This window comes from Lynx rufus, unplaced genomic scaffold (genome assembly GCF_022079265.1).
Source record: "Lynx rufus isolate CCGP_SWC_20201006 ecotype Redwood Valley unplaced genomic scaffold, mLynRuf1.p SCAF_10, whole genome shotgun sequence".
In the NCBI taxonomy this organism is placed as follows: domain Eukaryota; kingdom Metazoa; phylum Chordata; class Mammalia; order Carnivora; family Felidae; genus Lynx; species Lynx rufus.
Genome location: NW_025814824.1, coordinates 82096220 through 82111201, shown reverse-complemented (window position 1 = coordinate 82111201; position 14982 = coordinate 82096220). Strand labels below are relative to the sequence as shown.

Here is a 14982-nt window from a genome sequence, read left to right as displayed (position 1 = left end):
GCTGGCTTGTCACTTAAAGCAAATCACAAGCATCCTCCAGTTGGTTAATTGTTCACACCGATCTGATTAAGGTAAGATTATTCACTCTGCAAACAAAAATACAAAAAAAAAAAAAAAATACCATAGGATGTCCATGGGATGATTTTTCCTAAATTTGGGGAGGGGAGTTCTCAGTCTTGATAGTCTAAACAAACAGCTTCTCGGAAAAATGGGCCCGTATAATAAATTTGCAGACAATTTCAGGCGGTTGTAGAACCGCAAGTTGAGAATCTCTCTGTCAAATTAAGAGCCCTATTTTAGAGTGTATTGTTTTAGGATGTTTTGAAGGATTCAATTTGCAAAAAGCTTTCTACTTTATGGTTGTGTACTGGACACCTTAATAAGGACTCAGAAATTGAAATCATTTTAGGTTTTAAAAAAAGTTGCAAAGGTAGCATAGAGTTCTCCTATATTCTTCACCAAGAATCCTCAAAGATTAACATCTTAACCATAGTACAATTATTAAAACTGTTGATACACTACTATCGTTAATAGACCTTATTCCGTCAGTTGTCCCATTCGTGTCCTTTTTTCTCTTCTAGAATCCAGTTCAGGAATTCACATAGCTTTGTCAAGGACCGGGCTTTTTTTTATTTGGGGGCAAATTAACGTCTGAGTCTGTCATAAGAGTAGCGATGTTATTAAGAACCAATGAAAAACACATGTGAAATGATTTCAGAAACTTCAAAGATAACTAAACAAACTTTTCTTACTACTCAGAATTGGGTATATGTAGTGTAGCTTTTCATTTAAAGTAAAACAAAGCAAATTGAAATGTATTATTGTCGTCGAGGTGGTTTGTCCCAAAGGAGGACCCGTAGCCTTTCCTTCAACCAACAGAGGAGGCTTTCCCTAATTGGGCAGCGTGTCTGTCCGACCGCAGGAAGGCCACCTCATTGGTCCGCGCAGTCGGGACTCCGGCGGCTTTTCTCTCCGTGCTCAAGGCGCCGACCCACTTCTCTTCGTTCACCCGAGCGCTCCCTTCCTTCGAAGTCCCTGAAGCTGCCAGCCCGAAGGCGTCCAGACTGACCTAGCCCGGGTAACTGCACTGAGGTCAGTCGGGAAGAAGCGGCGGGCATGGAATACGTGTGGGAGGTGATGGAATGCCGGTGCTCGGTGATGTCTGTGATCCCCCTCGACCCCCAGGCCTCTGCAACTTCTCTGCCTGCCTCCTCCTCTGGCCCCACCTCCACCAGGCTCCCCCAAAGGTTCCGCGCGCCCCTCCACCGCCCTTCCGCTGGCCCCGCCCCCCCCGCCCCTCCACGAGCCCGCCTCCTCCGAGAGCCCTTCCGCTTTTTCCAGCCCAGCCCCACTCTGCCCAGGCCCCGCCTTCCTCGCGCCCTTCTCCGGCCCCGCCTCCTCCGGGAACCTCTCCACTGGCCCGCCCTGGCCCCATCCTCCTCAGAGGCCCCGCCCTTACCTAGCACACCGCTACCTGGTCTCTCTGCTGGTCTTGCACCGCCTGAGTCTCCATGCCTCTTTAAGTTTGGTTCTGTTTCCCCGAAACCCCCACCCCTCCCCGTACCTGCACGTTTCTCTCAGTAAACCCTGCCTCCTGTGCACCTTCTCTGTCCTTCTCCTGCGGTCTCTCATTCCCGTCCGATCCAAGCTGTGTCCTTAAGTGCTTAGTGAATTGTGCGGAGGCCTTGTGCTAGGCCGTGGAGGTCCCTGCTTTCAAGGCCCCCTGCCAGGTGGGAGAGCTACTTTGTAACGGAGTTTAACAGTCCGGGTGATAAGTCTTTAATGAAGGAATCCTAGTATTTCGATACTTAGAGGACTAGAGTTGTCACCCTCCCTGCTGGAAAGGCAAGCTGGACTGTGAGGGGCTAAGCTGCACCTCTCTCTCCAAATGCCCCTGGCTTCTTCTGATGCAGGCTCTTGGTTCTAACCATTGTCCTTTAAACTCTTGGGAATTAGTAAAATCTTATCACGGGCCCTTTTAACCAGAGTTGGTAGGGCTTTCAGAGCCCATCCATCCACTGGGGATGTTGAGGGCAAGAGACAGATCAGTGATTGGCTTAGACAGTGACTCAGCATCATGCTCTTGATGCTGCTGTTTGGAGTTTTTCCTGAGGATTCTTACCCAACTTTCAATGACCCAGCAGTCTTAGTTGGTAGAAAAACCTAAAAGTATGTGTAGATAAAACCTCCAATCAGTAAGCAGATTTCTCCTAGCTAACATATTAGTACAGGATATGGTTTACAGAAGACAGTGACTCACACCTTCAGTCTCTTGGAGTCAAGCATCCTAGGGTTTGATCCCAGCTCCACCGTTTGCTGTGAAGTTTGGCAAAGAAGCTTCCCTTATCTGGCTTTAGTTTTACCTTCTACAAAAAGAGCACAATTATGGTATGGATTTGTTGAGGTCCTGCTTATGAAAAAAGTCAATGTTAGGGTCCTGTAAATAGCAGGATCTCAGCATAAGTGAGCCCCTAGTCATCCGATTCATGTCTGTCTGGGTCACGTCAGCAAAGAGCCTGATACATTGCCTCTCTCAGGAGCCATGACAACCCTGGATGATAAGCTGCTGGGGGAGAAGCTCCAGTACTATTACAGCAGCAGTGAGGATGAGGACAGCGACCACGAGGACAAGGACAGAGGCAGTGGCGCCCTGGCCGGCAGTTCGATGCCTGCAGATGCAGAGTTGGCAGGGGAAGGCATCTCAGTCAACACAGGTACTGGAAATCCCTGAGCTCAGGGAACAGGTTTAAAAAAATGTCCATTAAATATGTATCAGTCAGAAGTCTCCTGATCATTGCTGTCTAATTCCAGTCCCACTTCCAGAGATAACCTTTTGTCGGCATTTCCCTCGGTGTGCTCTGGCCATCTCAGTGCACAGTGCAGACTTCTGTGCACAGCATGCACAGACCGATCACACAGTAAACACAGACCTGCTTTTGAATCCGGCTTCTCAAATTAATAGTTGTTTGATGTCACTTAAGTCATAGGTATGCATATATTGGTATAAATGTATACCAATATATACCAATTCTAGTATAAATTCCTAGAAATGGCATATTTATACTTTTACATTTTAATATTTCCAAATTGCTGTCAGTGGAAGTGGCACTGGTTTATCTATAACCAGCAATGTGTTTTTTCCCCAGACACTTGCCCTCCTACTGTGTTACCAGAATTTGTGATCTTTGCCATCCTCAATGGATGACAAATGGTAACTCACTGAAGTTTTATTTCCTACCTTTTCAAGAGGGACACTGAACCTCTTTTATAACTTAAAACAATTTTTTTTAAATGTTAATTCATTTATGAGAGAGGGCGGGGCAGAGAGAGACACACACACACAGAATCCAAAGCAGGCTCCAGACTCTGAGCTGTCAGCACAGAGCCTGACGCAGGGCTTGAACTTAAGAACTGTGAGATCCTGACCTGAGCTGAAGTCGGAGGCTTAACCTACTGAGCCACCCAGGCGCCCCATCTTTTATAACTTTAAGAGTGAGTTTCCTGTCCTTTGCTCATTCTTAAAATTTGGTGATTGGTCTTTTTCTTTTTAGGGAGCTTTGTTTTAAGGAAACTAATCTGTGGTATGAGCTGTAAATATTTCTACCAATTTGTGGTTTGTCTTTTGACTTTGTGTTCTTTTCTGGGCAGAAAATTTTTATTTTTATGTACCTGAAGGCATTATTTTATAGTTTCTTAATTTAGTTTCTTACCGAAAAGGTCTTTTTTCTCTCCAGGATTATAAAAAGTTCTCCCATGCCTTTTTAAAATACTTTTATGATTTTTTTTACACTTAAATATTGATTAATCTGGAATTCATTTTGGTGCAAGGTATGTGGCAGGGCTTCACGTTAGTATTTTTCATATTTTTACCCACTATTTCAACACCATTTATTGAATTAGCTGTCTTTTCTCCATTGCTTTGAAATGTCAGTCTTATCATGTATTGAATTTCTGTTTATATTTTTATCTTTAGCTATACTTTGTAGTTTCTTTCATTGATTTGTTTTTTACTGTGCTACATCACACTGTTTTTAATTACTGTGTTACATGTTTAGTATATGGTGGGGCTGGTTGACCTTCAGTACTCTTCTGTGCCATCATTTTCCCCCAATTTTTTTTTTTTTAAGTAGGCTCTACCCTCAACATGGGATAGAGTTCCTAAGACTGGGTACTGTGTGCTGTACTGACTGAACCAGCCAGGCACCCCTCAACTTTTGCTTTCTTATTTTTCCAAAGCAAATTTAGGAACGTGCACACATGGGAATACATTAAATATATAAATTAATTTAGGGGTTGTTGGCACCCTTGTGATGTTGGGTCTTCCTAGTCAGGAATATGGTATTGCTTTTCCATTTAACCAGGTCTTTCTTAGTGTTTCTTGGTAGCATTTTAAAGTTTTTCTCACATAGATTTTTATATTTTTTTCTGCAGTAACAAATAGCCTCCAAATCTCAGTGGCTCGTGAGAGTGAAGGTGTATTTCTCAAATGTGTTACTTGCTGCTGGTGTGGGTCAGCAGCCCTCCTTTTGCTTCATATGTCCTGTCATTCTAGGGAAGGGTTGAAAGAGCAGTCCCTGACTGGGACATGCCTTTTCATGACCAGGTATAGCGAGCAAGAGAGGGCTGTTGGAAATGTAATGGCTCATAAATCTTTTGCTCAGAATCCATTGGCCAAAGCACATCACGTGGCCAAACCCAACATCAGTGGGCTGGGATGCATGTACTCATCCCATAAGAGGTCCTACAAGTTACATGGCAAGGGGCAGGGAGGCTTGGGGGTAACTTGAATAACAGAACAACCTGCCACAATCTTGTTATAAAAATCCAGGTAATACAGAATGTATTAAGGTAGAAAGAAAAAAATAGAAGTTCTGTCTCACAAGTCCTCTTGGAGCCTACTAGCTAGAGACAGCTTCTGTTAACGGTTGACTTATTCTTCTTTAGTCCTTTTTCTATGAACATACAAATGTACGTGCACATATACGAATACCTGTAAATATTTGTACACACAGGCAATTCCTTTTCTAAAAATTGGATGATCATACCATGATATTGTTCTGCATTTTGCTCTTTATTTTTTTTTTTTTTTTGACCTAATGTATTTGAACATCTTTTATGGCAAGAAAACCTATAGCTACCTCATTCTTTCTACGAGTTGCCTCATTTTCCTTTGAGTAGATAAGTCATAACTTATTTAGTGCACCTCCTAATATCGGGTCTTTAGCTCAGCCCCTTAATTATCGCAAGCCACGCTGCAGTGGACGTCACTACGTGGACCGTGCTGCCCCGCGTGAGCGTTACCGTGCAGTCGGTGGGGCAAGCGTTAGACAGATGTGAGCTGGTCCGTAATTCTCTGCCTGCTCTTCTTGGTCACCTCCATGTTCACCATCGACCCAGGTCCGAAAGGGGTGATAAATGACTGGCGCCGCTTCAAACAGTTGGAGACTGAGCAAAGGGAGGAGCAGTGCCGGGAAATGGAACGGCTGATCAAGAAGCTGTCAATGACCTGCAGGTCCCATCTGGACGAAGAGGAGGAGCAACGCCAACAGAAGGAGCTCCAGGAGAAGATCAGTGGGAAGGTAATTAGCAGACCCCCGGGCCTCTCTGAGAAACGCTCCTGGCTGTTGCAACTGGGGTCAGTGATCCAAGAGGTGCAGGTGTTTGATTTGGCCTCCACAGAGCTGTGTAGTGTCAGGGGAAGTAGAGTCACGTCCTAACTTGGACACACTGGGGTTTGAACCTCAGCTCTGCTACTGGAGACGGTGGGGGTGTGTCTTCTGTTCTGAATCTGGTTTGTCAGGGGTCCGGTGAGGTCAGTCCCTCTACCTCACAGTGCTCTCTGGGTACAAAGGCCCCCGCAGTGCCTGGCCCATTCAAAGTGCTTTATGGAAGTCTTACCTTGGGCCAGAAATAACCCTCTGAAGTTGGTGGTTTTATCCCTGTTTTACAGATGATGAAACCGATGCTCTGAGAGGAGAGGGGACTTGGCTCAGGGCATCTAACTAGTAAATGCTCATAAGCACTGGGATTCTCACCCAGGTTTTTTTTGCTCTTTCCATGGTGCTGCTCTGTTTCACCTGAAGCCTATTCATGAGAATTTACTCTTATTATTTTTTTTTTTTCAACGTTTATTTATTTTTTGGGACAGAGAGAGACAGAGCATGAACGGGGGAGGGGCAGAGAGAGAGGGAGACACAGAATCGGAAACAGGCTCCAGGCTCTGAGCCATCAGCCCAGAGCCTGACGCGGGGCTCGAACTCCCGGACCGCGAGATCGTGACCTGGCTGAAGTCGGACGCTTAACCGACTGCGCCACCCAGGCGCCCCGAGAATTTACTCTTAACAAGGCAACACAGTAGAAGCAAATGGACACTCTGGAAGATACTTGGAAATAGGCCCCTGACCCTCTGTTACTTGCCCTGTATCAAAAGGACCTTTTATTTCCCCTTCCACCTGCCCTCTGAACATGGGTGAATGTCAAGGAGTGCCTGAGATCATTTGGCTGTAGCCCAAAGCAGCTCTTGGCTGGGAATGCCAGCCAGGATCAGGGAGCAGATAAGAGGATTAAATGAGGAGTCGTTTGCCTGGAGCAGGAGGAGGATTTCAGGGCATTAGACTTTCTGACCATAATGGCTCAGAGGCACTCTGGTGGGCCGAGGTAGATGGGAAAGCTGGGAGCAGGGGGCTGGGAAGAAGGACGGTGCTGTGCTGGCCGTGACGCAGAAATGTATCCTGCTCTACTGTGGTCCCCGGCCTCCACCATCTGATTGGTGCCGGACTGGGCAGAGGTAGGCTTTGTTCCGGGTGTGGGGATGTCTTGCCGCACCAGGCCCAGAGAAGGAAGACAACTTTTGTGTCTCGAGCTGGCGGCAAGGCTGTGTGCCCGCTGCTCACAGTGCTTCCTTATGCTGAGATTAGAGCAGATAAAGCAACACATGACCGCATGGGGCGGTTGAGAGCAGCTCTGTCCCTGTCCTCCTGGGTTGTGTACCGCAGAGCAGAGCTGGAAACCAGCTCAGTGCCAGAAAAGGGGAAGTCAAGCAAAATATGGCACAGTACGTGTCATTCTATAAAAAATAATTGAGAAGCAGGGGGAAATATTTGTGATGTAATAATGCCAAGTGGCAAGAGCAGGTTATAGCTTAATTGGTACATCCACAACTGCTGTTAAAAAAGCAAAAATGATGTCAGCATGTGCCTGGTAATAAAAAGCAAAATACGGTATTAGAGAGTGTGGCTGTGTGTTTTTTGTATGTATATGTGTGTGTGGGGAGGGTGCAGAGCAAGAATTACGAGTGTTCTTAAATTTTTAAAATTCCTTAGTATCGTGTTGTCTTTTCAACAAAAATGAAACAGTAGATAAAATAATCTATTGTCGAGACTGACCAAAAGAAACAAGTTCATGAAGTGATATTAATTGATGTCTGTTTGGAGGGAGAGACATTATAATACAGTAGCTGAAAGACTATATATATATGTATTAATTTATTTATTTGTTTTTGAGAGAGAGAGAGAGAGAGAGAATCCTAAGCAGGCTCCATGCTGTCAGCACAGAGCCCCATGTGGAGCTCCAGCCCATGAACTGTGAGATCGTGACCTGAGCCAAAACCAAAAGTCAGACACTTAACCAACTGAGCCACCCAGGAGCCCCAAAAGACTATATTTTTTAAAAATCCAGTTTGAATTCTGGGCTTGTACCTACGTGAACTGGTGCAGATAATTTCAAGTCTTTGAATCTCAATTGTAAGATGGGGGCAATTGAAATCCCCTCCCAGTGGGGTTATCGTAAGAATTCCGTGAGCTTTAATGCATACAGAGCACTTAGCATGGTACTGAGCTCATGTAACATAAGCATGTGGTACATGTTAACTATTGTTTTTTTGAAGTTTATTTATTTATTTCGAGAGGGAGAAAGAGAGCACGTGTGCAAGTCAAGGAAGGAGGGAGAGAGAGAGGGAGGGAGAGAGAATCCCAAGCAGGCTCCACACTGTCCCCACAGAGGCTGATGGGGGGCTCGAACTCACAAACCATGAGACTGCGACCTGAGTCGAGGTCAGTTGCTCAACCACCTGAACCACCCACGTGTCCCGGTACATGTTAACTATTATCACAGAGTTCAGTTTGTGTTTCTTCTGCTCACCTGCTGGTCGTCCTGCAGATGACTCTGAAGGAGTTTGCCATGATGAATGAGGACCGAGATGACGAGGAGTTTCTACAGCAGTACCGGAAGCAGAGGATGGAAGAGATGCGGCAGCAGCTTCACAAGGGGCCCCAGTTCAAGCAGGTGTTTGAGATCCCCAGTGGAGAAGGGTTTTTAGAGATGATCGATAAAGAACAGAAAAGCACCCTCATCATGGTCCATATTTATGAGGACGGCATTCCGGGGACCGAAGCCATGAACGGCTGCATGATTTGCCTTGCTGCCGAGTACCCAGCTGTCAAATTCTGCCGGGTGAAGAGCTCAGTTATTGGGGCCAGCAGTCGCTTCACCAGGAATGCCCTTCCGGCCCTGCTGATCTACAAGGGGGGTGAGTTGATTGGCAATTTTGTTCGTGTCACTGACCAGCTGGGGGAAGATTTCTTTGCTGTGGACCTCGAAGCTTTTCTACAGGAATTTGGATTGCTCCCAGAAAAAGAAGTCTTGGTGCTCACGTCTGTGTGTAACTCTGCCACCTGTCACAGCGAGGACAGTGATTTGGAAATAGATTGAACTGATAGTCTAGCTGCATAGATTTCTCCTTGTTTGGGCTGGAAGACACATGTCTGTGGATTTGTTTTTGTTCCTTCCTGTGTTGTGTGGCTTTCCAGCTGTTCTTTGTAGTCCCTTTTATTATATGTAAAGTCAAGAAATTCTTAGATTAAACTGGAATGCTAAATCACCTTGTGGCTAGCAGTACAAAGTGACTTCAAACTGTATAAACAGGAAACCAGGCTTTTGAACTGTTTACTTAAGATTCTCTAGCATGACATCTCTGTTATTGTTTCTAGTCAATATTTACATAACATCCTAAAGACAGTGTCCTGGAAATTGTCTTCAGATGATCTCAGAGGTCTCTGCCAGGTCTGGGAATATAATTCTATAGTTAGTGTGTTATTTGCAACATAAATAGTGTGTCCCCTTCATCAGTGATTATAAATTGTATTTACTTGTAATCAGATGTTCTCTACCGGGGTCTTGTTTAAAGGTTCCAGACAATGATGTTTGCCCCATCAAGAGGGGTGACCTTTGCTGTGGGAGCCAGTGTCCTGCTGAAACGTTACTAAGTCTTAAATAGGAGGAAGGATTGAGGCTGACTGTGCTCCTGATGCTGGAAGGCCAGCTTGATTTAAAAACATCAGGGGCGCCTGGGTGGCGCAGTCGGTTAAGCGTCCGACTTCAGCCAGGTCACGATCTTGCGGTCCGTGAGTTCGAGCCCCGCATCGGGCTCTGGGCTGATGGCTCAGAGCCTGGAGCCTGTTTCCGATTCTGTGTCTCCCTCTCTCTCTGCCCCTCCCCCGTTCATGCTCTGTCTCTCTCTGTCCCAAAAATAAATAAACGTTGAAAAAAAAAAATTTTTTTTAAAACATCAGAGCTGGGTTGGAGCTGGGAAGCCTTTTGAAATTGGAGGATCTTTGGATAAGATCCTCTTGCTAATTTCTTTGTCTCTCTCTCTCTCTCTCTCTCTCTTATTTAACAATGTGACTTTTTTGTTTAATGTAGCTTTTAAAAAAATTTTTTTTTTGCATATTTGAAAAGTAATATTCAACAGAGGAAAATTTGCCGCAATACAAAGTGAAAATAAGAAAGTTAGAATAATGTCCCATCCAACCATCTAGGGTAAAACACTATTAATATTTTGGCATATTTCCTTCCAACGTAGTTTCTTTGTATACATAGACATTTTGCTTGTTTGTTTTTAAACAAAACAATGGGATCATTCTGAACATACTGTTTTAGAGTATGGTCAGCTAATATGTATCAAAATTTTTTTCATGTTATTACTAGTCTACCACATTTTAGAAATGGCTCTTGATATTCCATTGTGTAGATGTGCTGTGATTTGCTTCGTGGTTGTCCCTTGAAAAACAGCAAAGACTTTTTACTACAGAAGTAGTAGGTGTCCATTGTAGAAAATGTGATAAAAATTGTTAAGCTAAAAAGAGCTTTTACGAGTCCTATAATTCTGCCAACCAAAAATGATTCCCGTTATCATTTTCACAGGAATCTTTCTAGGCTTTTTTTTTTTTTCTATTTGTATTTGTGTTTATAATAATGATTGTCATTTGAATGTTTTCCTCCTTTTTTTTTTTTTTTTTTTTTTTTTTTGCTTAAAACGGTGTACATTCTAAGGTCAGGGAAAATGTAATCTGGAATGAAAAGATTAGCTTTAGAATTCAGTTTTGCTTTTCCTGGTTATTCAGGAATTGACTAACTAGAAGGGTCTCACAAATATCTGTTGTAGTTAATCAGTAAGAAGAAAGTGCATGGTTTTTCTGATTTAAAAAACTCATTGTAGACAGTGTAGAAGAAGCAGAGATAACTGTTGTCAATGTTCTTGTTTATTTCCTTCAGTCCTTTTTCACTATTTTTAGTAACATTGAGAGCTTATTGGATTTAGTTCCGTGTTCTATTTTATTAATATGATGCCGTAAATAATTTGACATGTTATAAAAATTCTAAATAAATACTTTTTAATGCCTTCATAATATTCCATCATTTGTATATGCCATGATTTATTTAGCCAGTTCCTTAATATTGGGTATTTAGATTCCCAGTTTTTCACTAAAATACTTAGCATTTTTGCATTTTGAGCCATATTTTGGATAGTTCTCTTAGTATAGATTTCTGGAAGAGGAATTCTTGGATGAAGGGACAGGAGCATTTGTAAAATAGTTTTTAGAAACTATCTCTTGTTCCAATCAGAAATGAAAATATGCACTCACAGAACCTTAACTTTGCCTTTCAAGAACAGAGATTCCAAAATAAAATGAACAGACATGGAATGGGAAAATCCTTGAGTATTAATCTCTTACTCAGATGTAGTGTAAGCAGCATGGGCTTGGGAGTCCAGAAAGATTTGGGTTCAAATCCTGTCAGCTCGTGGTGCGGTACCCAGCCTTCTTGAAGCTCTGTTTCCTCACCTCTGCAGTGTCAATACTTACCTCACCTGTTCTGTGAAGTGGTTCCCGGCATGTGGTCCCAGAGCTGGGCATCAGCTTCACTGGGAAACCTGTGTGAGATGCAGACTTTTCCTGCCCTCCAGGTGATTCTGAGGCTTGTTCAAGTGTGGGAATCACTGATGTATGGATCAAGGTGAGTGACAGCAGCTATCACCAAACGGCTTACTTATTTGGGTAAGGGAGAGACGGAGATGAAAGCGGACGCTCAGATCTCTTCCTCTTTATGTGATTCTCCTTTTTAGTCATGGAATTGAGGAAAGGAAAGAAACTGCTACTTGTCTATCCTAAACTATGTCCCCGTGGTATTCCAGATTTCATTTTTCCTCCAGAACAAGAGTCCCGTGACGGCACAGACTTTGTTTTCCTCCATGTGCGTGGCATAATTACTGTTCACTCCAGGGATGATAGGCTAATGTTTACTAGCTTTGTGGCCAAGATGCTGAACACCTCTGCACCTCAGTTTCTTCATTTGTGAAATGAGAATAAGTAACATGAATCAATCCATATAAAATATTTAGAATACAGCCTTCAAATATGTGTTTCTATCATCCCCAGTGCCCACTACTGTGTCTGACACTTGGTAATGATCAATAAACGTTCAATAATGAACGTATGGGCCCACTGAATACCGACAGCCTTTCAAGGTAGGAAATAAATAGTAACTTTCAGACATGAAAAAACCAAGACTTAGCAGGGTTAAGGGACTACACAGGGCTTGTGGGTAGGGCAGGATTTAAAATCAGGTCTATGTACTTCCGAAATTTTCACCGTTTCCACGATGTCATGTTACTCTGGGTGGAGAAAGCAAATGATCGAGGGACAATAAAATCGGTCACTTTAAAAAAGAAAAAATGGAGGAAGTAAATTTAAAAAAATTTGAAAAGAAAATAGTTGGAAGAAGTAAAGGGAGAGAATTTATTTATTTATTTATTTATTTATTTATTTATTTATTTATATTTTTTAATGTTTAATATTTGAGAGCGATAGAGAGATGGAGTGAGAGCAGGGGAGGGGCAGAGAAAGGGAGACACAGAATCTGAAACAGGCTCCAGGCTCTGAGCTGTCAGCACAGAGCCCGACGCAGGGCTCAAACCCAACAAATGGTGAGATCATGACCTGAGCTGAGGTTGGATGCTTAACCGACTGAGCCACCCAGGCACCCCTCCAGTGCCTCTTTAAAGAGTGCAGGCCAGCCGTCTTACAGAATGTCCCACACTCTGCTTTCTCTAATTATTTCCTCTTTTTGGGTAATAATGTGACCAGAAGTGATGTTACATGGTCTTACTGAATCAAGTCAGGGAATCCGTGATGTCAGCTCAGTGACCCTAGGTTTAATCACTTGGTCAAGGTGGTGAATGCCAGATCTCCATATTGTAAGGTTATTTGCCGTCTTGTGAGTAGTAAGGGTATGATACTTTGAGACTGTGCGAGTGTCTTTTTCCCAACAACCATCTACCTGAGGGCTTTAGCATCTGTTGATGATCCTTGCCTGAGCCAAGTTATTACACTGGGTTTTGTCAAAAGGTGATTTTCTAATTCTGTCTTTTCTTTTGCATTTATTACCTGATCTTGCACAAAACAGAACTCTACCTCCCTGTCCGCCCCCCCTCCCCCCCCCCCAGGAATGCTATGAACTTACAGATTTTTAAAAATTCAGTGTCTAGGGGCGCCTGGGTGGCGCAGTCGGTTAAGCGTCCGACTTCAGCCAGGTCACGATCTCGCGGTCTGTGAGTTCGAGCCCTGCGTCGGGCTCTGGGCTGATGGCTCAGAGCCTGGAGCCTGTTTCCGATTCTGTGTCTCCCTCTCTCTCTGCCCCTCCCCCGTTCATGCTCTGTCTCTCTCTGTCGCAAAAATAAATAAACGGTGAAAAAAAAAAAAATTCAGTGTCTATTATCATAATTCTTTCCAGGGCTTTGGTTGCCTTTGCAAGCCAATTCCTGTCTCCTTTTAAGATAAGCCATTAGTTTTCGAGTACTTACCTTCTTTCTGGTCTAAGCTATTCCAGAATCACATGGAACTTCTCTGCTAAGGACTTAGAATTAGCCACTTTCCAAGAAGCTCTGGTTCCTTTTATGCAGAGTGACATTTAGAACTAAAATCTAGGTGCTATGTGCTCATTGCTAGTGGGATGTCACTGCTTCTAGGTCCTTTTCAGTGGACAGAGGAAAAATAGGGATTTCTAAAATGTATGAGTTCATGTGGATACTTCAGTGGAAACACAATTCCCAGCATCCATGTATTTATTAATTTTTATCATCACATAATACACACTAAATAGCTTCATAATTATGCCTATGCCACTAACAAAAGCAACCCTAAATGAAAATTTCAAGATTTCTTTGCCGTCCCTTTTCTTCTTCTTCCTCTTCCTCCTCCTTCCTCTCCTTCTTCTGTTTCTTCCTCTTCTCCTCCTCCTCCTCTGCCTCCTCCTCCTCCCCCTCCTCCTTCCTCTCCTTCCTGTCCTCCTCCTCCTCTTTCTTCTCCTCCTCCTCCTTCTCCTCTTCCTCCTCCTCCTTTTTTTTTTTCTTCATTCTTAGAGCACGTCCTTCTAAGGATGTAGAGTATTGAGTTAAAAAAGTCATCTGAATTATTTTTTTTCTGTGTGGTTATGTTGTCAACTTGGTGTAGAAATAGATTTATTTGTGTGAATAACTTGATTTGAAATTCAAAGACACCACAAGTTGCATATTACATAGTACTAAAAATAAATTAATTGTTAAATAGCTTTATGGGGATCTCAAAATAGATGGAAAACGGAAAAAAAAGTAGATTCATTTGTTTCTGCACGATTCCATTTTTGGATTTGCTTTTTTCATCCTTTTTGATTGAACTGTTTTGAACACATAAAACATTAACCTAGTTTGAAAGTCAACACTATATAAAAAGATCCTCAAAGAAGTCTCGCTCCCATCTTCCTTCCTTCCACCTCAAGAATTGATGTTTGCTCGTGTGAATGACCTTGGGTGGATTTCTGAGTCCCTCTGAGCTTTGGTCCCCAAAGGAGGATAGTTATAGTAACTATCTCAGAAGGCTGCTGCCAGGGTTCATCCAACGGGTTGAAGTTCTTCATATAGTATGCACAGAGTAAACATCCCATAAATGTCATCTTTTTATCTACTGTCCATCCTCCACAAGGCCCCGATTCCACTTATCAAAGAAAAGCCTTACTGAAGACATTGGAGCCCCCTTGGAAGCATGGGAAATCATTATTTATCCTTCAAAACTCAGCTTAAATCTCCCATCCTCTCTGGATCCTTGATAAGTCTTTACTGTCTCTTCAGGAAGAAACAGTAACACCACTGCACGAGCTCCCATGAGTTATGGCAACATTGGTTAGGAAAAGTTTTGAGGGCTCAGAGCCTGACTCCAGCAGAAACTGGCGGTACCTTTGTTTCCTCATGTATATACTGGGGTAACAGGAGTTTGCATGACAGGCCCACGAATTAATACCAGCAAAGTACTTAGCACTTGGCTCAACACATAGAAACGTCTCAGTACATTATCTACTGTTGTTTTCATGCTATCATTTTGTATTCAGTTTAAGAAAAACAATTTGAGGTTTGCCCTAAATGTGACACATGGAAGTCCTGGTGGCTTGAATGATCTTGTCTCCGTTTCCTGTCGGATAACCCCATCTTCAGCATGTGTATTTGCCCCAGTTGAATTGTATTTGTTTACATAAAATACTATGATGTATTTGGGGACAGGGACTGTATCCTATTATTTCTGGTTTCTGATCTGAGTTGATGGAAGTGCATGTTTGCTGCTTAAATGGGGAAATTCCCCAAGGCTGAAGTAGGTTGGAATTCACATTAGGGCAGAA

At 43.3% G+C, this 14982-nt stretch overlaps 1 protein-coding gene across 1 annotated transcript; it reads left to right on the top strand.

Moving 5' to 3' along the window:
- Positions 1 to 919: 919 nt before the first annotated feature.
- Positions 920 to 9407, top strand: PDCL (phosducin like). The gene is made up of 4 exons (XM_047069146.1): positions 920 to 1092; positions 2538 to 2714; positions 5398 to 5579; positions 8158 to 9407. Exons 2-4 carry the CDS (start codon positions 2543 to 2545, stop codon positions 8707 to 8709), a joined length of 906 nt encoding a protein of 301 aa, XP_046925102.1. The 5' UTR covers positions 920 to 1092; positions 2538 to 2542; the 3' UTR covers positions 8710 to 9407.
- The last annotated feature ends 5575 nt before the right edge of the window (positions 9408 to 14982 follow it).

Excerpts from the sequence above, each read along its gene's own strand:
- PDCL (XM_047069146.1), top strand. The coding sequence starts at position 2,543 with ATGACAACCCTGGATGATAAGCTGCTGGGGGAGAAGCTCCAGTACTAT. Across the intron at positions 2,715-5,397 it reads AGGCATCTCAGTCAACACAG|GTCCGAAAGGGGTGATAAAT; the intron begins GTACTGGAAATC and ends CCATCGACCCAG. Across the intron at positions 5,580-8,157 it reads AGGAGAAGATCAGTGGGAAG|ATGACTCTGAAGGAGTTTGC; the intron begins GTAATTAGCAGA and ends GTCGTCCTGCAG.